The sequence below is a fragment of the Propithecus coquereli genome, unplaced genomic scaffold (assembly GCF_000956105.1).
Source record: "Propithecus coquereli isolate 6110/MARCELLA unplaced genomic scaffold, Pcoq_1.0 Scaffold136, whole genome shotgun sequence".
Taxonomy (NCBI): Eukaryota; Metazoa; Chordata; class Mammalia; order Primates; family Indriidae; genus Propithecus; species Propithecus coquereli.
In genome coordinates, this window is record NW_012137858.1 from 1,604,584 (window position 1) to 1,632,291 (window position 27,708).

At 34.6% G+C, this 27,708-nt stretch overlaps 1 protein-coding gene across 1 annotated transcript in view; it reads left to right on the plus strand.

Annotated features, from left to right (window-relative positions):
• NRXN1 (neurexin 1) overlaps positions 1-27,708 on the plus strand; it is a 1,407,118-nt gene that overhangs the window by 607,050 nt on the left and 772,360 nt on the right. The window contains 3 exon segments of the mRNA XM_012638853.1: positions 3,678-4,116; positions 18,340-18,723; positions 25,236-25,439. Of these exon segments, the coding sequence (XP_012494307.1) occupies positions 3,678-4,116; positions 18,340-18,723; positions 25,236-25,439 (1,027 nt within the window).

Here is a 27,708-nt window from a genome sequence, read left to right on the forward strand (position 1 = left end):
CCAAGTTTATATACAAACTATGAAACTCATATTCATTGGCCTATTTGTTTCCTCTGCCTTGTTGTCATGTTTTCAGGAGTATTATTAAGATCAAATAGAATGGTCAGCAATTGTCTCCCTCCAAGGTCAACCCTAGGAATATAAATACATAAACCTTACTCCCGTGTTTTGCATATTAAAGTGGGAGGACATTTAAAAAATCCTAACAAATATTGAAGAAATGGGAAAAGATCATAATATAATTGTTTTCAAATTTTATGGCAGCTAAAATCTTAATAAAATAAAATCAAGAAGAACACCTAACACCTTTTTTCTGTTGCTGTCTTTTTGGTACTTGTGACAAAAGCCCATAAAGCAAAAAGTGAAATTCAACATTTTGAATTGCTCTTCAAAAAGAAAAAAATCAATACCCCAAAAGAAACCTTGATTCTATAAACCAATCCAAATGAGTGTGCAATAATATCATCAATTGTTAGGGTGATAAGAGTATACAGAGATTTGTTCAAAAGTTAAACATATAAATTACAACTTTCTATATAAGAAAAAAATATATCTGAGTAACTGTAAGGTATTCCCATGATTGAGTACCATGTTATTTCAGAAAGAAGTAAAAATAGCTTACATGTGAATTTTTGGAAGATTTAGAATACTTACTAGCTACTCATTATTCTAATTGAACTAGATTTAGTTCATTTTATGTGTAAGTCTAACTTTAGAAAAGTAGGGTAATTATAAAATCTGGGTCAGATGAAGTAATACTATAAATCTGAGAGCTATAAGCCTACCTTTCCAAAATTGCTTTTCTGTCTTCAAAGAATACAAAATGGGAAGAAAAAAATACATACACTATGCTTCTCCTCAAGATAGTTCTTGTAGGAAAAATGATTCTACCTCTGGAGAGTTTTAAATCAAGCATTCTTCATTCTAAAAGTAAGTAATACCCCACAAAATGAGTTTGAAGATGAAGTGCATAGGCCAGCTTGCCATTTATGAAATGGACATGTACAGAAGTTTACTTTTTTCCTAGAGAAATAGGCAAAAATAGTAATTAGTTTATTAGATTGGTCTACAATACCACATTCTGCTGTATTTTAACTGTATATGTACACATTATTATTAACAAAGTCTATAATCCTGGAACTAGGTTTAAATTAAGTGAAGGAAGAATTTTATTTAACTCTCAGCAAATATATATTTAATATCTGCTCTGTGCCAGACAGTGATCTTGGTGCTGGGCTGAGGTGCAGAAGGTTCCTACCTATATAAAGCATAGATTCTGGTGGAGATTCATTTTTTTGAGGCGGGGGGCAGTTACATGGCTAACCCTAAGTAATATGACCAAGGGAATTACCCCTACTTTTCTTCTCCATCTTCCTGAACCTCCTCATCACCAAGACACTTGATTCACTTACAAGATAATAAGTGTCTCGCTGAAATGCTCACTCATAATTGCACTACCTCACATCCTTCAACTTTGTGGTGGCTGACAGGTTTCATGTCAGAAACACCTGATTCTATTTCGGTGGTTCCATTGCAGGGAAGATGTGTTAGCACTGATCAGCAGAAACATCTGCATCATTGAGTAGAAAAATACTCATTCCTAATCTCTATCTATGTCAAAAGCATTTCCAAATATAATTCACTAGGAAAAGTGAAAAAAATTATAGGTTCGAGTAGCATGAAAGTCACGGTGAGGGGTTATAACACTTGGAAAATCATCCATGAAAAGCATTTTCTCCATTTCTAAAGATTTCCAAAGAAAGGCAATCCTAAATCAACTTTCCCAGACTTAATAGATCTTTCTCTTTTCAAGAAAGTATTCTTAGGCATTAGTGTAATGCCTTTTTGTTACTGCTCAAGTTCATTTTCTCTTCTTTTGTTGTCAATAGATGTTTGTTAAACCATTATACATATTTGTTCAAAGAATAAGGGATATTATGTTCTTTATAATAATCCTTCTTCAAGATAAGAGTAAACTGAAATACCAGACCCAGCATTGGAAAGATGTGACTTATTTAGTTGGCACAAATTAAGTATAAAAACCACTTATATGTCTGGGCTTAATTTCTAAACGTTTTTTTATAATGGATAAATTTAGAACTAAAATCTCTGTCTATTAGAAGATGATGAAGATGATAAAGAGATAATATTTATTATCATCTAGTTTGATGTGGTTAATATTTATTGAAATCTTACAATGTGCTTGGCATTGGAATGAATGCCTTTATGTAGATTTTCTCACTTACATGCATTTTTTAAATCATTATAATCATCCTGTGAGTTATTATTTATTTCCTTTAAGGGAGAAAAACAGGCTTAGAAAGATTACACAGTTCAGTAATGTTGGAGCCAGAATTTGAACTCAGGGAGTCCAATACCAAGCATACATACTTAATCATCCTGAAAAATATAACATCCATTAACAAATTGTATCAGAAAACTCATCAGCCACACTGTCTGTTGTTTCAGTGGGCTGTGGGTTTGGAAGAAATAACTGTTGTATTGACTTGGTTGACATCATAACCCTAATCAGATATAGGCTGTCTTATTTTTGCTGTTATATAAATACATTTTCACACGTGGATAAAAGAATTTAGAACCTGGCATTGTTGGTTGCTATTAAATATTGAGTCCCTTCTTAAAAGAAATCAGATAGTTATCTGCACATAGACAATTCACCCTTAAGTCATGTTTTTACATTTTAGCAATGTGATTATCCACTGTATGCATTTTACAGAGAAATGATATTATTCTCTCTTTGTACTTATGTCAAAATATCTATGAATTTACTAACATGATGTGATAGCAGAAGCATGATATTGTGAGCCCTGCCAGTGAATTCACCCCATGTGTTATTTGGAATCCCAAAAGCCTTAGGACTATGAACAATCAGAATTGCCCAGATGTTTTAGATGAAGTGCCTTGGATAATGAGAGTACAGGACAAACTTTGCTTTGCATTTGTGTAAATTGAAAGTGAAATGAAACACCAGTAGTAATACAGGTTTAATGGATTTAAAGGAAACATCATATTCCAATGTGGTGGTTCCATGTTACCAAACAGTATCAAACAGTTATCGATTCAGGGCAGGGGAAGAAAGAACTTTTGCACCTTAATTATATTTTATGGTTTTTCTGAGAAATTTTAGTTTGTTTTGTATCTCAACTTGTGATTATCTTACAAAGTTGATATGCCCAGTGGATATATATAGACTACAGAAGAGATCCTATATTTAGTATGTAAAAATATCCAATTTCAAATACTTAAGTGATAGGAAAAACTGAATAACCTTAATATTTATATTTAATTTAAAAAGTGTGATAGCTAACTAATGGAAGAAATAGATTTTATAAGTTCAAGTCTTCACATGCTAATTTAGACTTATATGCAAATTTATTTAAAATATTTGAGCTACATACAGGCAGTTTGTATGTGCGTGCACATGCATATGAACACCTACACACACTTAATTTGAATTGAGTTAAATTGGCATAGTTACTGTTCAATGTTGTTGACACTTTAGTTTTATTTGCTTGAAGAAAGCTGTCCTTATATAACAAAAGTAACTAAAAACTTTGTACCTTTTCATGATCTACTTACAAGATACATGAACTGATGACAAGTTCCAGATATTAAAATATGGAGCCTAGTTTCTCACTGCTATTCTCTGCCCACAGGTTGTATATAAAAATAATGATGTAAGGCTGGAATTATCTCGACTTGCCAAGCAAGGAGATCCTAAGATGAAGATCCATGGAGTGGTGGCATTTAAATGTGAGAATGTTGCGACTTTAGACCCAATTACCTTCGAAACACCAGAGTCTTTCATCTCTTTACCTAAATGGAATGCAAAGAAAACAGGCTCCATATCATTTGATTTCCGCACAACAGAGCCAAATGGACTCATCTTATTTAGCCATGGCAAGCCAAGACATCAAAAAGATGCCAAACACCCACAGATGATAAAGGTAGACTTCTTTGCTATTGAGATGCTGGATGGCCACCTCTACCTCCTCCTGGACATGGGGTCGGGTACTATAAAAATAAAAGCCCTGCAGAAGAAAGTGAATGATGGAGAATGGTATCATGTGGACTTCCAGAGAGACGGACGGTCAGGTAATCTATCATTTATCTGTGCTGTTATATCTGCTGGAACGTCCCACCTAACCCCTGCCACACCTAAGAATTAAAAACAAGACACATTAAAGATTTTCTGCCTTTATTTTTCCAAAGTAAAGGAAATTGTTATTGTTTCTGCTTCACATCATATAAAAATCAGAAAAAGCTAATGAATCATCATAGTTGGGCATCAAACCCCAATTGCTCAGATGGCTTCTAGAATAACTTCATAAATGAATATTTATTGGGTAATAAAATGCCATATCTTGCAAAAAAATTTTATCTTGAATTTGCAAATGACAAAATTCAGGATTTTTGTATCACTAGTTACCTCTTATGTCATTGGATGTATAGAGGTGCCTGAAGTGGCAAATATAAAATATGAAAAAAATTAGAATGATCCACACATAAGTCCTTATATTGGTACGGCATACTTTTATCCAGGGTGTGTCTATGGTATTGAAAACACTTTAATCGATACAGTGGCATTTCAAGGACAGTGGCAAAGCTCTGCCGCCCTTCTAAGCAGCCTCCCTTTCTGAGGAAAGATACTTGTAATTCCACCAGCGGGCATTCATTCCTCTGGCTTCCTGCTGCTGCACTTTATTCCTCTAAGAGAGAAGGGGAAGGTGACAGAGAGGGCTTCCCGAAAGAAATAACATTTACACTGAAATTTGGGAATGACTTAGGGGGATTAGAGGTTGACTAGTGTGAGCTTTTGTGGGAAAGAATCATCCATGCAGAGGAAATGACATTCGTGGGAATACCAAGAGAGAGAGAGAGGGAAGAAAAGAGAGGGAGACAGACATGGGGTGGGCAAGGTTGGGAGAGAGGAAGAGAAATCTTTTTAAAATTTTCGAATGTTACAGGGGTACAAACATTTTGGTTACATGAATTGTTTTTGTACCATTTGAGTCAAAGTTGCAAGTGTGCCCATCCCCCAGATAGTGTGCAGTGTACCTGTTAGGTGTGAATTTACCTATCCCACCTGCTTGATTTTCAATGAAGAGAGAAATTTTTTTTTAGGCATACAGCTATATGTCTTTTGCTCTTTTCACCCAGGGGTCCCATGTGCTGATTGCCCTTCTCGTGTATAAATCAAATAATCTTCTTATAATAGAAGGCAACTAAACTTAGACCTGTTTACTCCCCTTCTTTCCTCCGCCTCGCCGCCCCCCAGCAGCTCTCTCATTTGCTTAAATACAGTACCCCCTACTCGGGATTTGACACTAAATAACAGTTTAAGCTGAGCCAAGGCATTTTTTTTATGGGCCTAAGTTTCTTCATTTGTAAAACAACGATTGGGAAAGATCTATCCCAAGCCCAGTGAAGGAGGAACAACAGTGATGGGACTGAGGATTCTATATTTTCACAAAACCTTCTCCATGACTCTGATGATCAGCTAAATTTGGGGACTGCAGACCAGATGACGCCCAGTGTCTTGTAGGCCCAGCAGTCTGTGATGACCATCCTATTTGGAAAAGGCCGTGTGGGAGTCCTGGGCGGAGCTCTCCTTCCCAATCCCTCCTTGCACAGGCTGCCTGTCACTTGTTTGCTTCTGGTTTCTCCTCTGTGGAACTGTTTTCTGTTTCCCTATTATACGTGCTTTTTAATTTTCTATTTATAGATCAAGAAGATCTGGGTTTGCCTTTTTAGAATTTTTTTTTTTTTTTTTTACCCAAAAAATAAGGAAATGGAACACAGGAAAATTAGGAAAGATTGGAGAATAGAAGGGAGGTCAAAAGCCATTGCTCTGATCCCCGGATATCTTGGAGATTCTGTTTCTGATTAATCCCTCTCTGGAAACATGGTCTCCTTAAATCTTCTCAGTTCCCTAAATAAGTCTGCAAGGAATTAGATTCCTCTTTGTTTTTCTGAGGAGAGTTCATTAATGGGAATATAGAAATATAATAATAGAATGCCTCCCTCCGACTCCCTCCAGCCTATCTCTGCCAGAGTTAGCAGTTAATTTGCTACTTATGAACTTTCAAACAGAAGAATTTTAAAGAGACTAGGGGCATGGCCTAATCTGGTTCTTTGAAATATTAGCGTGTGGATGATATAGCTTGACTTAAGATATAGCTAGAATAAAATTTTGAAAATAGCTTCCAAGAAGAGATATTTTAAGTCATATTTTGTAACAGTGTAAAACAAAATAGAGCAGATTAAGTGGGTATCTTTTGGAAGTTCAGAGAAGCAAAAAATGCCAAATTTCAAATCAACTGCATTTCATTCATCATCAGGTATTTTCTTACTATATGAAAATAATACATGGTTAATGTCAAATATTAGTAAATACAAAAGAATATAAAAAAGAAAAAGAAACAATTCATTATTTATTTGATAGCAATGATTTATATTTTTGGATATTTCTTTCCAGTCTTTTTTCTATATGAATTGTATGTGTGTGTATCTTAATCTGTATCTCTTTCTATGTGTTCATGTGTATATGTATGAATATATACACAAACACATCACACATGCACATGTACACATACAGAGAAAAAATTATTTTGAGTTTTTTAATGGACTTTCATAGTATAAGAAGAAAGTATTGATGCAATCTAATTAATTCTCAGGTAAATATCTTAATTCTCAAGCCAAATAAAATCTACTTTTTCTGTTTAAGCTCTTTAGTTCATCCAAATTACCAGTAGTTTATTAACTACCATATTTTTACTTTCATTGGATAAGGTGAACACTAGATAATATCTACTTTAATTTACAAATCTCAATTCTGTATGGGAAGAAGAGAAACATGTTCTAAGAAAGTGTTATTTTCATCTAAAAGAAATGAACAAAGCATGAGATTCTCGTTGGAATCTAATGGAAAGATGAAGTTACCATGCTTGGTGGTGTTTTGATGGTAAAGTACTTTTATGTGATTAAAATTTTAGGTTAGTGAATTGAAACAAACAATAAAATAAAACCAAAGCTCATTCACGAAGCCAAGTTCTGCCCTTTACCAAGTTGAAAAAAAAGAGAGCTCATATTATGCTGGCCTAGCTCAAGGGAGTTTAATGTAATTTTAATAGCTGCAGCTATTAATATTTTATATATAATACTTTAATTAAGTTCTATATTTGCACTCTGCATTGGTTTTCTATAGAACAGCCTTTTAAAAATTGAATGAATGACTATACTAGCTTTTATTTTACTTAAAGAATATTTCTGATTTGGGCTGGTGAAATACTAGGATTTGTAGCTCAGTTAAAAGTAAGAAACATGGAATTTCAAGAAAAATTGATTTTACCCATTTTTCATATTAGTTATATTCAGAGGCTATATTAAAATTATTTTTCATATAATATGGAGAAACGGTACTGCTATGACAAGAGGGTAAAGTGGACTGCTTTCTGACTTATGGACGACAAAGGTCATATCTATTGATTTGCCCAGGATACTCCTTAGCTGAATACGTTAAAAAACCATATTGTCTCTGTTATTAAAGGAGAGGGGACTCAGGCCTAAAAGTTACTCATTCTGCTGCTGAACATATTGGTTGACATACTACAGTAAGTAGAAATATAATGAAACCAATATGACCATTAATTTATTGCCAATATAATTATTGGTTATCTTGGCTAGAGAGATGATTGAAACTGTATTTGGTAGACACAACTGCTTTAATTTTAATATTACCCACACAGTTTATAAGGTTTATAATTCCCATCTCTGAGAGGGAATATCGTATTTATTTTTATATCCACAGTTCCAGGTACCTTCTTGACCATAGCAGTTGCTCAGTACATATTTGATATAAGAAAAAATAAAGAATAAAAACATGTGAATGTCACAGTACAAACAACCCTTAATAGTCTGAAATGTAGGGGCGGAGAATAATAACACTTGTTTAGTTGTAAATGCAACTTTTTTAAATTTAAGAATTCGTTTAATTACATGACTTTCTGAAAGCAGTTTATACAATATAGGATAACAGATGCTGTTCTGGAACAAATACAATGCCATACTCCAAGCCCAGATGTTTGAAATATTCACTGAGAAAGTTAAATAATTGTTAGAGAACTGTATAAGCCTGATACAAAAATGACAAGATTTTATGAAAACAGAACTTCTATTTCTGCTTGTTCATGAGATCCCTGTAGCATTGGACAAACATGTAGGTAGAAGGAAAATTAATCAAGAAGGAAGGTGTTTACTCCTTTCTAAGGACTGGGATACACAACCACAGTAAGCATGCTAGTGACAAGGAAGATAATCACCCAGGTTGTTCATCTTTCTGGGGGCCTGCCCTTTGGTCCTTTGTTCACTAAAGGAATATATGAGCCCATTATTCGATGAGAAATATTGCCTTTATATGCATAATTTTCATAAATACTTCATTTTTGGTAAAATTAATTGCATTGAGTTATTTCTAAAGTATATCCCTTCTATTCTGAGATATGGGAAAGAAAGAGGCACTCTAATTTGCACACTTTGACTAATACTATTTGGCCATAGCTGTTCTCTATATGCAATGCAACTTTCTTCCATTGTCTGCTCAGTCTATGATCAGTGACATGGGAGGCCAAGTGGGCTGAGCCATGAATGGCAATTTCAGATCCTGCACTAAACTGGCAAAGGAGGAACCATACAAAGTGCAGGCATGATTCAGTGAATCGGAGAGGATGACTTAAGTGCGGCAAAAAGTAGATATCCTCGGTGAATAGCTTAGCTACTAACAGAACAAAACCTCTAATGTGCTGAGTTAATAAATATGATTGAAGAAGGCCATTACTTTGCAAAATTTGCAGGTCTTACAGCTGGACATTTCCTTACTAGCCCTCCTCCCTCCCCAGCCTTGCTCCTTTCCTCTTTTTTTGGTCCGAACCCCAATACAGAATAGATTCCAAGGTATTTAGTTAAAGTGCGAATTGTGCTATAATTAGGATGAGGTTAATGACTGTTTTCTTGGGGCATGGATATTGTTTAAATTTGTGTTAAGCTCTTTGGCTCAGTCAAGGGTATCCTCTCAAGTATTTTTATAGCAAACTGTCAGTTTTTTTTTTTTAAACATTATTACATATTGAAACCAAAGAGAAAACTCATTATTGTTGTCAAATTCTGCTTGTGTACAGCAGGGTACAGCAGATTGTATCAGTGGTTATTCATGGGTAAACCTACATTTAACAGCTAAGAAGCCGTTGAGATTGAATTGAAGTCATAGAGTTCTAGTTTAAGAACCAGAAATTACAGTGGGAAAGGCACAAGGCTCTCTCCAGAGCACATAATTAGAGGTTTGTAGTAATCACTGTTTGATGTGAGCAGCACTTTCTAGCTATCTATTACCAGCACTGATTTCTGTGTGTACCATTCATGAATCACCACACTTAGACATTTCTACTTGAACAAGCATTAGACAATTTCTCTGTTTAGGTCTTGATTTGAACTTGCCCTCTGACTATAAATGTACCTCCCATTTCTGCCTGGTAGCCTACTGCATACATTGAAATAATTTTAAGTACATTTATAATGCTTTATAATGCCCATAAACCACCACCCATCAATAATAGGAAGACTAAAATACCTTACCAATAATTTGCCAATAATTTGGCCAGATGACCAGATAGCATCAATTTGCATTAAATTGTTATATTTTTATTAAATTGATACTTATATTTATTTATTCTGATCACTTTTAAAGACGATAAGTCATTTGTTATCTTCACCACAGTCAAAATATTTTTTATTTTTTCCAGTTTTTACTAACATGCACATAAGTTTTATACAGTTGTAGTCATATTTTAAACATAATTTTCAGGCTATTTGTTTAATATGATATCATAAACTATTTTTTCCTCAAGAGTATCTAAGTAACAAAATTTGTTTTCTAGGAGTTATGAAATCAGAAGCTAAGATTCAGAGAAAAGCCTTGCAGAGGCACCTTAGGTAGGGCCCCAGGCTTGTAAGACTCAAATGTATTAACGCATGTAAAAAAAGGAAAATCACAGGGCGAACATTGGCCGTACCATCTGAGTACTCCCCAGGGGACTTGACTACTTCATCTCCACTGTAGAGATAGAGGCAGGTCATTTTAATTGAGATGAGGATGTCAAGCCAATATTACTATGTGTTTCCTTATCTCATGTACTCTCCTTGTTCAGAATCCATGTTCCCCAAATACTCTTTTGATTAAAATTTAACTCCCATTGTAAGTCTGATTGCAGTGGAGGGAGAAAATAGACCACTTATATATGCAGTTAGCCATCCATATCCATGGACTGCACATTTGTGGATTCAACTAACTGGATCGAAAATGTTCCAAAAAAAATAGTCTGTACTGAACATGTAAAGACATTTTTTGGTCATTATTTACTAAACAATACAGTATAACAAATATTTACATAGCATTTCCATTGTCTTAGGTATTATAAGTAATCTACATATGATTTAAAGTATGTGGAAGGATTTTCATATGTTATATGCAAATATTATGGCATTTTATATCAAGGACTTTTGAACATCCTTGGATTTTGGTATCTGCAGGAGGTTCTGGAACCAATCCCCCTTGGATGACGAGGGACGACTGTATATGAGTATTCTCGTTTCTGTAACAAGTAAATTTCTCATCATAAATGAATAAATAAACATTTGATTATAAATTGGCATCCCATATTGTCAGAGCTATGTGGGAAGTATTCTACATCCTGTGATTGGTAATTTCTTATAAGAAATTAATAGCTTGGCATTCTTATTTTATACATTGGTCTTGTGGACTGGTAAATATCAATCAAGTCCTGGGAAATGAAAACTTTCTCTGTAAATCCACCAAATCTCCTTTTTGGGCTTGCCTGGACTATGGAATCAGTTGCACTCTAAGGAGATAGGCAATTACCTGACCACACCCAGCCCCAGTGACCCTCCCTGTGGAGTACTGACTGGAAATCTGTGGAACTTCTGCAAAATAGTATTGCAATTGCTACAGAATGTTACTTCATTGATATTGAAAACTTTCTAGCATTGCGTATGATCGTTTTTTAAATTCATACTTGTACATATTCTGGTATGAATGTGCATGTATGTTTGTATGTGCACATGTATGTATATGAAATGTGTTTAATATATAAATGCATGCTTTTGGTGAAAATGTTCAGGTAATTCGTAAGTGAAAAATTTCCCTTTACCAAACGCTCCCCTCACCAATTCACTCCCTTCTTCATAGGTAGCCACTAAAATAACTTGGTGTTGAAAAATTCCCAGGTCTTTTTCTAGGCATCAATATATCTATAAATATGTTTACACATATAGAATAAATGTAGAGGCTATTTTTACATAAACAGGATTATACTTTACCAATTATTTGGGTGACAGAGAAACTGGCCGAAAACTTTTTAGATGCCATCCTTTGTAGTGACATAATATATCCCTTAGTTCAAACATACTAATATTTAGTCCTTTCTCTATAGAACATTTAACTTTTTACTTTTTTAAAACTTCACTATTTTAAATGAATTTATAAATAATATCTTCATACATTTTATCTTTGTGTATATTGGTCAGAATTTCTGTAAAATAGATTCTGAGAACTGGAATTGCTGGATTAATTGCATTTTTAATTATGAAATATAATGACAGGTTAATTTTACTAATTGCTGTTTTAATTCATATTCTTATCTACTATTAGGTTATTAAGTATGAAATGTCCGATTTCCTTAAATACTAAGTTTGACAGTTGATATCGCTGACATTTCACTTTGACATTTCTTGTTTTATTTTTATTGTGAAGGTACATCCTCAGTCTTTCAAACACATGTTTTGGCTTCTGATTATCTTTCAAAAAATATTTAGAGCAATTTTTGTGAAACCATGGATAAGTCAAAAATTCATGTTATTTTTTAATGAGTTCCTTCGGGGAACCAATGCAATGCAGACAGCTTGAAATATGAACAAAGTGTTTGGGAGGATGTGGCCAATGAACGCACAGTACGTGGATGGTTTGAGAAGTTCTGTTCTGGTGATTTTAATCTTGAAAATGAGCCACATTGACAACCTGAGACCAAGGTGGATAATTATGAGCTGAAAGCTATTGTGGAAGCAAATCCATCTCAACCTATGCGTGAATTAGCAGCAAGGTTTTACATTACTATTGCAACAATATTGGACCATTTGGAACAAATGGGCAAGATAAAGAAGTTGGATAGATAGGTTCCATATGAATTAAATGAGCGTCAGAAGAGAAATCGTCTTGAAGCTTGCCTTTCTTTGTTGTCACAACGTGAAGGCAAACCATTTCTACGCTGTATTGTTACATGCGATGAAAAATAGATTCTTTTTGACAATTGCAAGCATGTGGCACAATCGTTGGATAAAGATGAAGTGCCAAAACACTGTCCAAAACTGAATATTCATCAAAAAAAGCTAATGGTGTCTGTTTGTTGGTCCAGCGCTGGTATTATCCACTACAGCTTCATGAAACCTGGTCAGTCAATTTCAGTGGATGTCTACTGGAACCAACTGGATGAAATGATGAAGATGCTTGCTATTAAGCAGCCAAGATTGGTCAATAGGGACACCTCAATTCTCTTGCAAGACAATGCTCGACCACATGTTGCATAAACAATGCTGCTCAAACTAAAGAGGCTGGATTTGGAAGCTCTCTGTCATCCACCATATTCATGAGACCTTGCACCAACTGACTACCACTTCTTCCAGGCTTTGGACCATTTCTTGCAAGAAAAACTATTCAATTCTCAACAAGCTGTGGAAAATGCCTTTTGCAATTTCATACAGCTACCATTAAGATGGCAAGACTGTGTAGATAGTTTAGCACATATTTTTATTAATTGTATTACTTCTTGTTTGAGACGTGATAAACTATACTGTTGATTTGAAATCGGACATTTCATAGTTAATGACCTAATATTATGAGGTACCCCCCTCCCCTTACTCTTGCCAATACTAGATATTACCAAACTTTTAAACTTTTGTCCTAAGATTTATTTTTACATACATTAGTTTAATTCCCAAAGTTCCCAGCTCACAGATGAATTCAAATCAGCAGAAAACAAGGAGTAATGAGCAAAAAAGAGAATATTAAGATGGTATTTTTGTTTTGTTTTCAAATAAAGTTAATTTCAGTTCTTCATAAACCTAATACATGACATCATTTTTTAAAAAGACACAGAAGAAATTTTTAAAAACATTCATAATCCCACTGTCCCCAAATCCCTATTGTTCATATTTCGTTTCTTTTACTATTTTATGAGAATTATATGTTTTATTATACATTTTGCATCATACTATATTATCAATGTTGTATTCTGCTTTTATTACCTATACTGTGCCTTTTTTTTTTTTACTTAGTTTTTGTTAATAAAATAGGAATTTGACAAGTAAATTTGTCACTTTGTAGAATCTAATTCTTTTGTGTAGTGAGAGGTGGAGCAGAATTGTGGATAGATTAATTTGAACTTTAACTTAAAAAATATATTTTAAGCAGTGATTTCAAAATGGTTTATTCAAAAAGGAACCTTAGAAATCATCTAGTCCATTTTCGTATTTTGCAGAAGAGCCACATTGAGTCCTAATGGATCTATAATTTGGCCAAGCTTGCCAGCTAGTTAGTTGAAGAGCTAGAAAGTCAGTTTCCTCTCACCAGGCAAAAGCATTTCCTATCACAGCACCTTATTTTCTACCCCTCATTTCCTAGTAATTTGAACTTTCGAAGTCTTTTAACACTTGAAGCCAAATTCACTTATTTTAAATCTCACCTGCACTTTACTTTTCTTCTCACGTTGTAAACTAATCTTATGGAAGTAGAATAGTTAAAAAAAAAAATTGCATGAAAAAAAGAATAGAAACTAACAGGTTATAAATATCACACCAAATTGTAAAGTCAATTTCTGCTTTCATAACTAAGAGCTGTTTTTAACAGTTTATTTTAACCTTTATATACAATTTTACATGAAAGCTGAATTTATTATTCATGCTTATGAATATTCTTAAATAAATATTACCTTGTCTACTTATCAACTTTGTTTTACCTTTTGCACTTGCCCTGAAAAAATCCAGCTTTAAATGTTAATGTAATTTAATTTTGTTTCTACATTAAAATTGTAAGAATCTTATGTACACAAATACATTCATTTTTAGCTGTGATCTCATTCCTTTAAAAAGTAAAATAACATAGCAAGGTGCTTTGGGTTCTTAAATAGTGAAGCATGAAGGACTGATCTAAGTAAGTTCCCAAATATGACTACTGTTCACAAATTTCAACAGTTCAAATATAACAATGTTTATATAAAATAGTTATTTAACTTACCAGAAACTTCAACTGTAATTTTAGTGGAAGGGGTAGAATGTATGAAAGAGCCAACCTATGTCACTATCTATATCGATATTTGCAATTCCTGCAAAATGACCCATTAATATACCCGAATTTTTGTTTTCTCTTAAAATTTTATTTATAAAATTTATTTACCTCAGCTTTTAGAAAATTCTCATTTTCTATTGATACATACAGCTATGGCAACTACTCAGTTTTCTTCAATTATCAATGAATAGGTTTAAATATTCATTTGATGTGTTCTTTGTAACCACTGCCTTTATAACTCAATTACAATAAAATGAACACTTGGGAACCTTAATATTTAAATTTCACTATGCTCATATGTACATGTTAAATTGGTTTAAACTAATTCAGATTCTGTGATGACTCTTTGATAGGTGACTATGTCCATTGATTCGTATCCATAGGAAAATCATTAAGGAGATGTGATTCCAATCTCTTATCAGAAATGTGTGTGTTTCAGGACACATGTTTAGGCTAAAATATAAAAATCTATTTAGATTTGATTCAGTAGTAAAATTTAATTATTATTTCAAATTATTTTCCTCTGTGAATCTTCAAAATATAAAAATAATTGTTTCCATCCCACCTGAATTAAAGTCTATACTTCCTGTTTATTTGCCATCCTTTTTCTAAAGATTTTCTAAACTATGTTAATATAAGCACATATGGATTAGCAAAGCATATAGAGAAAAGAGTATTTGCTCTTCAGTAGTGTTTTCTTCATGTTATGATATTTGTTTACAGAATATACGATGAATAATATCTGATACATACATTTGCCTGATGTATCTCAACTTTGAATCCAGGGCCAAATTTAAGGTCTAGTCTTTCTTGGATTATATTTGAGATGAAGTTAGGATTATATTCATTTCTCTTTCTCTCCCGTATTCCATTGCTTCATCTTTCCATGAGAACTCTAAAATTGTCTCTGAAGGGAAAAATTGGGAACTATGGGAGAAACATATTTATCCTTTATGTTAATAATCTCTCAACCTGTTTTTAGAATACTGGGTTACAACTTGATAGTTGGTTCAGAAATCCGTTTGATGGCCCAACATTTGTTTTAATAAATTAATACAATAAGAGAGAAAATATCAAAATGCCTCAGAGGCAATAGAGTTAAATATTTTTTTCTGTTAAACTTTTTCCATGGTATGTGTGTGTGTGTGTGTATGTGTGTGTGCAAACATGTGCTGAGCTATGTGAAAACTGTGGTCATTTTGAATTGTGATCAGAAAACTCTAGTGATAAAGTTACAGTGAGTATCTTACTCTATCCATGTCAACAAGCACATACATAAAAAGATATCTGAACTTTCTTGCAGTACTTTGCTCAAAGCAGGCACTAACACACCATAAATAAAAATCAGGAGACCCAATCATTCCATCCTCACTGTCAGACACACTGTCATGGATGCTTGTGTGAAATACCTGGCACCAGTTTTGCACCTGAGAGTGCAGACACGGTGCACTGAGCTAAGGAAACTACATGAAGGAGGTACAGAGTGAGGTGTTGTGCAAACAAGCGACTTTCCTCATCTCAGGCATCCTCTGTGCATCCTCCTAGTGTCAGAATTTTAACATCCCAAATAAGGACAATATATTAATAGTTTTTCCAAGTGTTTTTTCCCCCTCTTGAACTGAATCAAGCTCATTCCATGAATAAAAGGCATATTGGGAACAATTATATGTATTTTTAAATATATCCCCACTCTTGTAATAATTTATCATTGTTTACTTGCTAAGCTCTGTGTCTCCTAACAATTCTTATCTATAGGACATACTCATTTCATCAAACCCTCAGAAATTCCGTTGTTTTTAGGAAGCCTTCTTGAACTAATTGGAAAAGAGTAACACCCCTCTCTCTTTTATCTTAAAAACCTAAGTCACTGTGTTCATTGCATACAACCCTTGGCTTTTCACATAATATGTGCTTTCTTAAATGCCCAGCTTTCCTTTTGTCATTAATATTCATTCTTACCATTTTCTTACTTACATTAGCTACTGCAGAGGATAAGGACCATCTGTTACTTCACTTCTTAGGGCATTTTGGACAGGGTTGTACACAAAACAATGTTTGAAAAATGAATGCCATGATCATTCTATTTAAAAGAGAAGAGTCATGTTCCCTCTCAATATGATATCATTTTATTTCCCCCAAATGATATTCTTTATATTTTTCTAAATCAGATTTTATGGTAACTATATGTTCCTAAATGAGAGTTTTCTTCTAGACTTGTACAAATGTGAACACTAAAAATGAATTCTTCGTCCTTTTCCCTTTCGCGGCCTCCCTTGGAAATCCCTTTTATGCTCCCCTCATGGGAAGGCCAAAATAGCAATGCCTTTGAGTGCTTCTCCCCTAGGAGCGTTTTCCATTTCTTTCTGTGAAGGTCTAGAGAGACAAACGTTTTCTTAATGAGTTGGCTGCCTGGGCAGTCTCCGTTAGTGGCTTCCATGCCCTTCTCCCTCACAAAGACAGATCCCATTACACTCCCCAGATGGAGGGCTGCCCTTCTGCAGGGATTTGGAATACTCACGGGCACAACGTAAAGGCCAGCCCCACCTCCGTAGTAAGATATGTTTTCACTTGGGGTGGGCCTTCAGGATTCTGCAAAGCAGCAAAATGCATCTTCCTAGACAAACGCTACCCACTGTCCACTTCCTCTTTCTGCCTCCGTTTCTCTACCTCCCCTTCAGTCTCCAGGTGTCTCTTTTGTCTGCTCGCTAAATCCCTGAGGCCCCGTGCCAATGCCCCTGCATGCCATCAGACCTTTTCTAACACTGTCTCTCATCAGCCTCTTCCTATTCCACTTTATGATCTAGATCTGAAAAATAAATCTGGGATATTATGAAAGTAGGTCTATGTGGTGTCCTGTTGAGCTATCAGACTTGCATTTTTACAGAGGTCTTCCTGGACATAGAATATCGGTGGAATTTCTGGTAATCTGATGATATATATGCAAGTGTTGATCAGGAATGTACTTTCAATCTTTCATTTTTTTCTTTCTGTCATGGATTCCACAAACATTTTTCTGTGACTTTCAATCTCATGTAGATAAATATCTGTTCATCCCATACTTAGGGCTTGGGTTCCTGTATATTTATAAACTAATGGATTTTTTTCCTTAGCATTTGTAATGCGCAAATGAAAGCCTTGTAAATAGAGACAAGTAACTAGTTTGGTTTAAAAAGAAGTAAGCAATTGATTTTACTTGATTCTTTCATTGAAATATTATGCTGAGTATTTATGCACTGCTTATTATAAACCAAACACTCTGCTAGTATTATTTTATTAAACACTCGGAGCAACCCTAGGAGGTAGGTCATATTATTATGCCCATATTATGGATAAGGGAACCAAAGCCATAGAGATTAATCAATAGATTCATACAGCTAGGAGTGAAGAAGTCGAGTTGTGACATAGGTAATCTGTCAAACTATTGTGCTCAATCCGAGCAATCAAATCAGTTAAAGATGTTGACTCATAATCTTTCCTTGGTTTGCAGATGCATACTAGCTTTGAAAACAAGCACTATCTAAGGGGAGTCTGACTTTCTTCCAGACAGTGATACAGAATGCCAATTTATTTTTAATGTATGTATATATAGATTCCATTAAAATAACATGTATTGGCTGAGCTGTTAGAAGCTGACAAATACTATTGGTTCACTGTACACTCTGATTTTTATTCTCAAATTCAGGTGGAACCATTTTAGTTACAATCTGCTTTATTTCTAAAGTTACTTAATTCTGCAGATTTTTTTTTAATTCCACTGGGAATTACCAGACACCAGGGATAAGAAAGAATAATAAGAAATATCTGCCCTCAAGGAGTTCATCCTTAAGCGGATGAAGGAGAGAAAGGATGATAATTAGAACACGCTGGTGCTCTGTAAAGACCTGTACATTCTCTTGTCTTTGCCATAGGTACCATTTCTGTCAACACACTGCGCACGCCCTACACTGCTCCTGGCGAGAGTGAGATTTTGGACCTGGATGATGAGTTGTACCTGGGGGGCTTGCCAGAAAATAAGGCTGGCCTTGTCTTCCCCACCGAGGTGTGGACTGCTCTGCTCAACTATGGCTACGTGGGCTGCATCAGGGATTTGTTCATTGATGGCCAGAGCAAAGATATCCGGCAAATGGCTGAAGTTCAAAGTACTGCTGGAGTGAAGCCCTCGTGCTCAAGGGAAACAGCAAAACCGTGCCTTAGCAACCCTTGCAAAAACAATGGCATGTGCAGGGATGGGTGGAACAGATACGTCTGCGATTGTTCCGGAACAGGCTATCTCGGGAGGTCCTGCGAGAGAGGTAAGATTCCAAAAACCCAGCAGCCAACTGCCTGAGGTGAAAAGTATATTAAATGTTGACCTCAAACGTGAACTGATCGTTGAAACATAATGTATGCTCCACTGAAGTAAACTCTCTCTGCAAGCTGAGCAGCCATACCTGACATGGATTACTGATGAACTCTTAATGATTTTCAAAGGGCTTGATTCTGGGAAGACACCGTTCTTTAAGTATATTGCAGGAATAGAAATTTAGATCCTTAATATCCTTAAAGGTATGAGCCTAAGATGTATTATAGACAATAGCTGCTGTCTTTTTTGCCCAGTTTTAAACTTTGGGACACTAGACAGAAAAAGAGGCATGAATTCAACATATCTATGACCTCCAGTGCTAATTCCTATGCTAAGAAATAGCTTTTGAGGCAAGTTAAGCTGTTAAGTTGCAATTCCCTGACACATTTGGGTGAGACTTAAGTCAGCCTACTCATTTCACTTCAGTCAGCTTACCCAAGAGGCAATATCCTCTTTGAAAAGTAAGCTGACTTTAAATCATCTACACCCATGTTTTTGGAAGTGTACCCTAATTGGTAAGGCACTCACCTTTGCCTGGGACCTAACTGATTGCCAAAGATTCATTCACCTTTTTGATATTAAGGTGTAGCTGTGCCTGTTGACGTTCTGAGCAGGTACCTCCTCTCCATCTCTAAGAGGAGGCAAAGCTCCAGTTTTCTTCTCTTTTCTTTTTTTTTTTTCCTATTCTTCTTCCATTAAAAGGAGAGAAATAAGGGTTAAAGGAAAACTTATGGGTGATAGCTCTCACAGCTGAGCTACAGAGCAGGCTAAAGCAAGAAATAGCAGAACAAATAGTTCTAAGCTTATTCTTCCATCGACCCAGTGTTTCAGATAAATGCTTTAGTCACTACTCCCATTGTCATTTAATTTTCAACAATGGAACTAAAAATCAATACAAAAAATATTGATGAGTTTTTTTATTGTCCTTTCATGTTACAAATAACATTGCTCTATTAGATATTTAGCCTGAGAGTATATGGCATCTATTTTTTTAAGATGTGAACATTTAGGTTTTTTTCTTTTATATTCTTGAAATAGTTTATTTCATTTAACCTAAAACTTCCTAGAGAAAAAAAATGATTGTTTTGAAAAACCCAAAATTGCAATGTGATTTTGGCTCTTGATCTTAACAAGAAGGGACATAAGCTTATCAGTTGTATGATTAGTATTAATATATATGAATAATTATTAATAATAAATTAATAATATAACAATATATTAAACAACTTACCAAAATGCTATCACTATTCTGCATCATACAATTAGATAGGTGAATAGATGGTTAAGTATTTTATCACATAGCTGTATTCATTCTCCCTGGAATAATACCTACTTGCAATTCCTGTGAATTGTAATTACAGCTTTTCTCTGTCTGTGTAGTTTGGTTTGTGTATGTTCTTTATAAATTTCTTCTTTGCATTTTTCTTCCTAATTCTAGTTTATGTTTGTTTAGCTTGGTTTTTGGAAATTGCCAAAAAGGGTCGGGGAGAGTAACAAAGCTTGCAAGGTATAATAGAATTAGGCATAATATGAGATTAGCAGACTTGCATGATTTAAGGTTTTGTTTTAATTTTAATCACTCAGAGAGCTGCCAAGTATTCTGATGCCTCTTGGTTAAGTGAAGCTGGAAAAGGGTATAACTCAACCGTCACACGAATTAGAAAAGCTTTCAGTTAAATATGCATGGTGTACCACCCTGTGGCAATATTCCATTACTACATATGGCAAAAATAAGAACGGAAATTGTAGAGCTTTCTGAGCCAGAATGAAAGAAAGGGAATATTTATATATTGCAATGATTAGAAGAAGGGGCAGCAAACATATGTAGATTTGCAAATGAGAACTTAATAGCAAACTTCATCACTGGGATTCAGCACACATTTTCATCTGACAAGAGCCTGGAAATTTCTGCAGATATCTTTGTCTCCAGGTTGGTTGTATGTTGAAGAGAAAATGGTCATTTTGCTGTGGTTCTTGTTTCTGGACTACCTGAGTGTGTTTTAAGAAGTCTTTGCTTTTCAGAATTAATTTTCTTGCTTACATTATGGCGCTTCTTGAGATCAAGGGAAATATAGGATGGTTGTCATGCTCAATACCACAAAATTTGGAGTCTTTCCAGTTCCCAGGTATGCCGTGGTTCAGTTATCATGAGATCATACCTGATCCTCTGAAAATCCAATTCCAAAGAAAGAACTTTGAATGAGTTTCTTCTCCAGATGCTTTCTGATCACATAAAGCTGATCAAATGAATTGATTGACAAATCTTGAAATTAAAAAAGAGCACTTATAAAGTTTTTCTTTTGTTATTATAGAGCAATAATTGATAATTTATGAAGATAATTATTCAAAGTAATTAAAAAATGTTCAGGTCCTTGAATATTGCAGCATGGGGAATGATGTTGCAATTATAGGAAATTTTCATCTTGCATTAAGGAAGCAAAGGGGTTTATAAGAAAGAACAAAATATTTGCTAACTTAGGCAAATAGTATTTTGCTTTCCTGTATTGGTCCTATAAGAAAAAGTAATACAGAAATAATGGTCAGTAAATATAAGTTAAATTTGGCAACTTCCCTCCTGCTTTAATAAAACTGAGAATTTGTGGAGGCTGGGCCATATAGAAATTATTCTCAGTTATATTTAAAACAAGAGCATTGGTATAATCAGAGGTCTACTTTATATTTGTTTGTTCAGACTCTAACAGATGGAGGGACAGATGTCAGAGCCATATAATTTGGCTCCCTGTCTGATTTTCATCGTTGATCACAATATGTGAATGCCTTTCGGCAAAACCGAGCACAGGTGTACACTTTAGACTGCAACACGGAATAATGCAGAAAAGCAAATTTATCAAACTTAATGACAAGGGAGAAGGAGATATAGAAGACAAACTTGAAGCTATTTTTCTCTCCCACTGGGAAGTATTGTATTAGAATTAGCCTTTTAAGGATTCTTTTATGTTCTAAATGATAAAATAATTTTACTAATGTTAAAGAATGCTGTCAAATAGCATAACCTTCAAATGTCAGAATATTGTTTACCATTTATTTGGAAACTCTAGACTGCAGCCTTGTACATTTTCCATTTCTTGCCTAATTAAACATTAACTATAATTATGAGGAATCATTTAGGCTTTCATTTGTCATCTATCAACAAGTTATTTTCACATCGAGAATTATTTAAAATGGCACTTAGGGGCACTTGAGTTTTATTATTTTATTATGTTATTTCAGTCGTGCAGCTTTTGGGAGAATGTTAAAGGCCAATGATTCTGGTTAGTTCTCTACTCTAGATGGTATTTCATACTATATTTATGATCCATTGCCAATTATGTATATTTCCAAAAGGATATGCCCCTACTTAGTTTTAAATAAAATAAAGCTACTTTTCATAGAAGAATATGATTTAAAATATGATTATTGAATAATGGAGACTAGATGTATAGATTAAATAAATAGAAGGAGAAAACTAACATGGTTTTCATGCTTTTATCTTTATGATACCAAAGTAACTGAACAATTGATAATGGCTTTTAAACTTTTATTCAGGTTGCTTTATAGATATTCAACATGATTGATTATAGTTTAGGAAAGAAAAGTAAAGATCAAATTTCTTTTAAAATTATACCAGAAACACTTTTTTTCTAGAATTCATTACAACTTTACAATCATGTTTTAATTATTTCTTGAACAACTACTACTTGAATATCTGCATTAGCCTCTCTCCTTTGTGATTTTGCTCCCATTTAGGAAACTTCTTATCTAATTGGAAAAATATGTGATATGTTGTAGACCCACTGTATTTTAAGAAAATCAGATTATTTTCTCAGTGCTCACATCATTGCCTAACCATGGGGCCCCTACTTTGATAAGTAGACACTTTTCTTAGTCTGTCTTTTGCAGCCCAATTTTGGCCTTTGAAGTAGACTTTATTAAATATTTTGTTCACACACATTACAGAAATTAGAATCCACTTACAATAGACAGAATAAATATCTGATTTATTTGATGAGCACTTATGTAAGCTTGGTACCCAAACGGAAATAAGCTATTTCATATATACACACATATATGTGTGTGTTTTTTATATATGTGCAGCTGTCAATTTAATGAATATTTATTGAGGCTCAACTGGGTGACTGGCACTTTTTTGAGTCACTCATTGCTCATAGAGCAATGCATAAGAGAGACTGATTTCTGCCCTAAAGGCATCTGTATTCTAAAGGGCAAATGCAGATAAACTGTACAAACAAATAAGAAATGGTAGTTTCAAAAAAAAAAAACGAAGTGGTAAATAGATATAAAATAACTGGAGAGGAGAGTAGGCCTCTCTGGAGTAACATTTGACCAGAAACCTAAATGCCAAAGGAACCAACCATTTAAAGTTCTAGGGTAAAACCTTTTAAGACAGAGGGATCCGTAGGTGTAGACCCTCCAATGAAAGCATGAATTGATGTGGCTGGAGCTCACTAAATGGGGTCAGGAGGAAGGAGAGATGCTATAAATTAAGTCCACAGAGATGGGCTGAGGTCCAGGTCACACTGATCTTTATAGATTAAAAAAAGGAGTGCAGATTATCTTCTAATTACAGTAGGAAACTATTGGGGAGGGGTATAGTTTAAGCAGTAGAATGATATGATTTGATTTTTTTCTTTAAAAGTTTAGCTTGGCTGCTAGGTGCAGGGAGAATAAGTAGAAGTAGACACCATTGAGGGAGCTATTATAGTGGCAAAGGTGAGAAACCATCAATTCAAGAAATGGATTGAAATTAGAGCCTATAAGATGTTCAGACTTACAAATAGACGGGGCATGACAGAGAGGGTAAAAGACAAGTAAGACATGTTTGGGTCTGAACAGTGGGGTTATACCATTTACTGAGATGGAGAAAACTAGAGAGGGAGCACGTTTTGAGTTCATTCATTTTCGGGGGAGTGAATTAAGAGTTGAGTAAGGTGCCTATCATATTGCAGTTGGAAATGTCAAATAGGCAATGGATGATAGAGCTCAGGAGAGAAATCAGGACTGTTGGTAAGTATTAGGGGAGTGAGCATGTGAGTTGACCTCTTAAGTCAAGAGGTAGATGGAAAGAGAAGGGAGCCAAGGAGGAAGACCTGGAACACTCAGTGCTCAGAGGTTCTGAATGCAAATTCAATCCCGTGTTGGCAACAAATAATGATCAAAGTCTGACAGAAACAATACTTGACTCTCTGGACTTTCTGAAAGATAAATTTGCAAAGCCACAACTTCAAATAGAATCCTAATAACATCAGTAAAGTTAATTGCTGTGCCATGTAAATAGGCAAAATAATGAGGATCGCCTAGTTTATTTTAATCCCAGATAGTTTTTCTTTTATTGAATGGTATTCTGAGTTATTGGAACCAATGAGAAAGCAAAATGACTCACACTTGTTTTGCAGTATTCCACTACCATATGGTGTTTAACACTAAGGGGTGCTATTTCTTAAAGCAGTTAGTTTGTCACGAACAGTTTTTCTATTCATTTCTTTATTTAATATCACAATAAGCAACTTCCTTATTATTATAAGACCATCTACCTCAGCTTAGTAACACACATCCTTACAAATTCCTCAGTCCCACCTGCATTTTTATTCAATATAATCAAACCACATTGTTACTGACTTTTGGGTGTTAGCTTAATATATTTAGGACATTAGCATTGTGCCTGTAAATAATGTTTTCAGTTACCCCTTATCTGTAAATGAACTTTAAAATGTAATTATAGTTTGCGCCTTTGTAAAAATTACCTAGTTAAACATAATGGCTCAAAAGAAGCATCATCTGTTTGCTAATATCAGTTTTTCTTTTCTTTTTTTTTGAATATCACCTTTGGTGAAGTATTGGCCTAATTCCTAAATTTAAGTCATGGTCCTCTCTTTTTTTTCTTTTCCTTTTTTTAAAAAAAAAATCCATTAGGGCAGGAATTATGACAAAAATGATAAGAGTAACTTTTCTTAGCACTATGAATTTTTAGAGCAAGACAAGGCCCTAAAGGTCCTCTAGTAGCACCCCCTCATGTTGCAGATGAAGAATTCAGAGCCAAGGCAAGGTTGAGCTAGCCGGTGGTCTCACCATACTAATAAGTAAATGTGCATTAAATAATTGCTGGTCTTTCAAACCAGGCTTACATTGTGGTTATGCAAAAGAATAAGATCTCTGCTTTTGAGGAGAGAGACATCTGTAAGCACTTATAATCCATTAAGATTAATGCAATAGGTAGACAGTGCTATGGGAACAAAAAAGGAACTGCTGACATCTCTGTTTCTGGGCTTCCTCCTTATTGTGACTTCTCTTTCCAGCTTAAAAATAATTGTTTATTTCTGAAGACGAGCTGATGTTGTAGTATTGTGTCTATCTAGAAGTCTTTAATAGATCACCCTTTTCTTTTTCAAGGTATAAATGCACTAAACTGACCAAGAACTTATTATATTAATTTTCCATCTATAGAGGCAACGGTTTTGAGCTATGATGGGAGTATGTTTATGAAAATCCAGCTCCCAGTGGTCATGCACACGGAGGCTGAGGATGTATCCTTACGGTTCCGATCCCAGCGTGCATACGGCATTCTAATGGCAACCACTTCTAGAGATTCCGCAGACACCCTCCGCCTGGAGCTAGACGCAGGGCGTGTGAAACTGACGGTCAATCTAGGTAACAACTTGCCTTCCCCCATTGAATTAACACTTTTCACTTTTTGTTCAGTTTTGCCTGCAAACATTTATCAAATAGCCTGTTTGCCATGGAAAGTTAAACACTTAATGGTCTTATTTCCATCATTTAAAGTAATATAGGTTTGTTTGGACATCTTTTTATTGTTTTTTGTTGTGTTTAACATAACTTACTGTTTTGTGATTCCTACCACTGAGGATTCTTAAAAGGGAAGCCATAACTATCAATGAAGTTAATGGAAAACATAAATTATTAGGCTTGACGATGCCTCAAACTGAACTTCCTGTTGTTAACGTTTACTGACATTTCGGTTGGTTATAAATGATATCCTTGCAGATCCATAAAATCTGTTTACTTAGATAATATTCACACAAAGTATCAAATTTATGATTGTTATCTAGATCAGCAGTTGTTCTTACTCCATTCCATGGCTTCTCCTTTGAGTAGTTACTTTGTGGTACTTCATCTTTTCTGTTTTGGCGTACTGTGTGGTGATAGTTTGCTATCAAACAGCGATCCACAACCCTTCAATGCCCAAAGTCTGCGGCCCTTAGCAAACAGCCATGAGAACACTAAAGACACAGGCTCTTCTACAGAAAGACAATGCTTTCCTGCTTAATTGTAGCACTGAGGAAAAGTCGCTACAGTAAAACCTCACCAATCTGGATGAATTATGGGGAAAAGCCAGGCTGAGTTAAGAAAAAGTCTGAATTATAGATTAAAAATGTAAGCAGTTTTTATTGTTTTCGATTAATAGCTTTACACTCAAAAACACAATTAATTGATGGAAAAATCCTGTCCAGGAAAGGGCTTAGTAGGCTTATTTTAATGAATTATCCATAATTAGCGCATTGTTTCATGCAAATTGTGTCATCAATGTATATTGAAGTACTTGAAATTAGTTTTCTTCTTGAATGAACTTGGCCTTTCAAAATCTGGCTTCTGTTTTAAAAAGAAGAAAATTTTTTCCAGGAGAACTCACTCATACTGAAGGAAAAATTAATATTCTGCCCAATAAGTTTCAATATTATCCTTAACTCCAAAGAAGAGGAGTAAAAATTAATGAGGTTTTACTGTATTTCCTGAAAGTGTTAAATACACACAGAAATGAATAAACAGAGAGAGAAAAATAAAATTTGAAACCATATAGATTTGCAAAAAGAGTAATAAGATGTGATAAGGTAAGGCCATTTGTGGAAAACCCACCTACATTTTCAAATTGTGCTGGGCAGAATGCTAACTCATAAAATATAAAATTATCCCATTGGTAGCTTAGTGCATATAATTACATTTAATTAGTGAAATTAAGTTAAATAATCAGGTTTTTTTTTTAAATACTAAAGAACACACAGCACTCACTTACTGTTCTGTTAGAGTTCCCTCTAGTGACAAAGACAGGTTACTACAAGCCAATCAAAATAAATCGCCTAATTGCTTTAAAGGGGCTGTTAGCCCAAGTGGAAGCACTCCTGGGAATGTTTCAACAGCAAAGCATTCTGTAGAAAGAGTGGTGTAGGTGCTGGTCCTTGGCTGTTTGCAACCACTTTTCTGATGCGGTTGACGACACATGACAAACTCAGCTATATGGAAACAGAATCTAGGTTTATATTTTTCATGTTCCCCAAAGGCATTAAATACTAAAACTAAAACCAACAGATATATATCTCTATATAAAATAAACATAAAGTATTCCATGCAGTCGTTTAGAAATAACCATTATAATTACACCAGATATTCTGTTCTTATATTAATAGCATCTAATTTCATATGCAGCAAGTATAAAAAAGGGCAAATCAATAGCATTGTTAACTGTGACACTTATTACATAGAGATAACATTGTTAGCTCCTAAGAAAGGCATAGGATTGTGTGTTCTGAATAATGACTACTCCTTAGCCACCAGAGTTTCTAAAGAAAACATACAGTTGTTTCTTTCCTCCTCCAATTAATACAAGTTATGGAATCTAGCCAATTTTTATTCCCAGCAAATAAAATGTAAAAACAAAAGAAAACAAAACATTAGCGTGAGATGAGAATGATTTTAACTTGCTCTCCATTCAACCAAGGCAATTCTGAAGGATTCTGTTGGCCTTTGTGGGATATTAGATTTCGGAGGTCCAAGATGTCTGAGTCTAGCTGAGCTTGCACTGTATACCCCATTGTGACGGAGCACTTTTTAATTTTGCCGAAAACAATGATATGTTCTTTCACAGATGGGGAGAAAGTTGCAGCCAGGCTAAGCCAAGCATCTT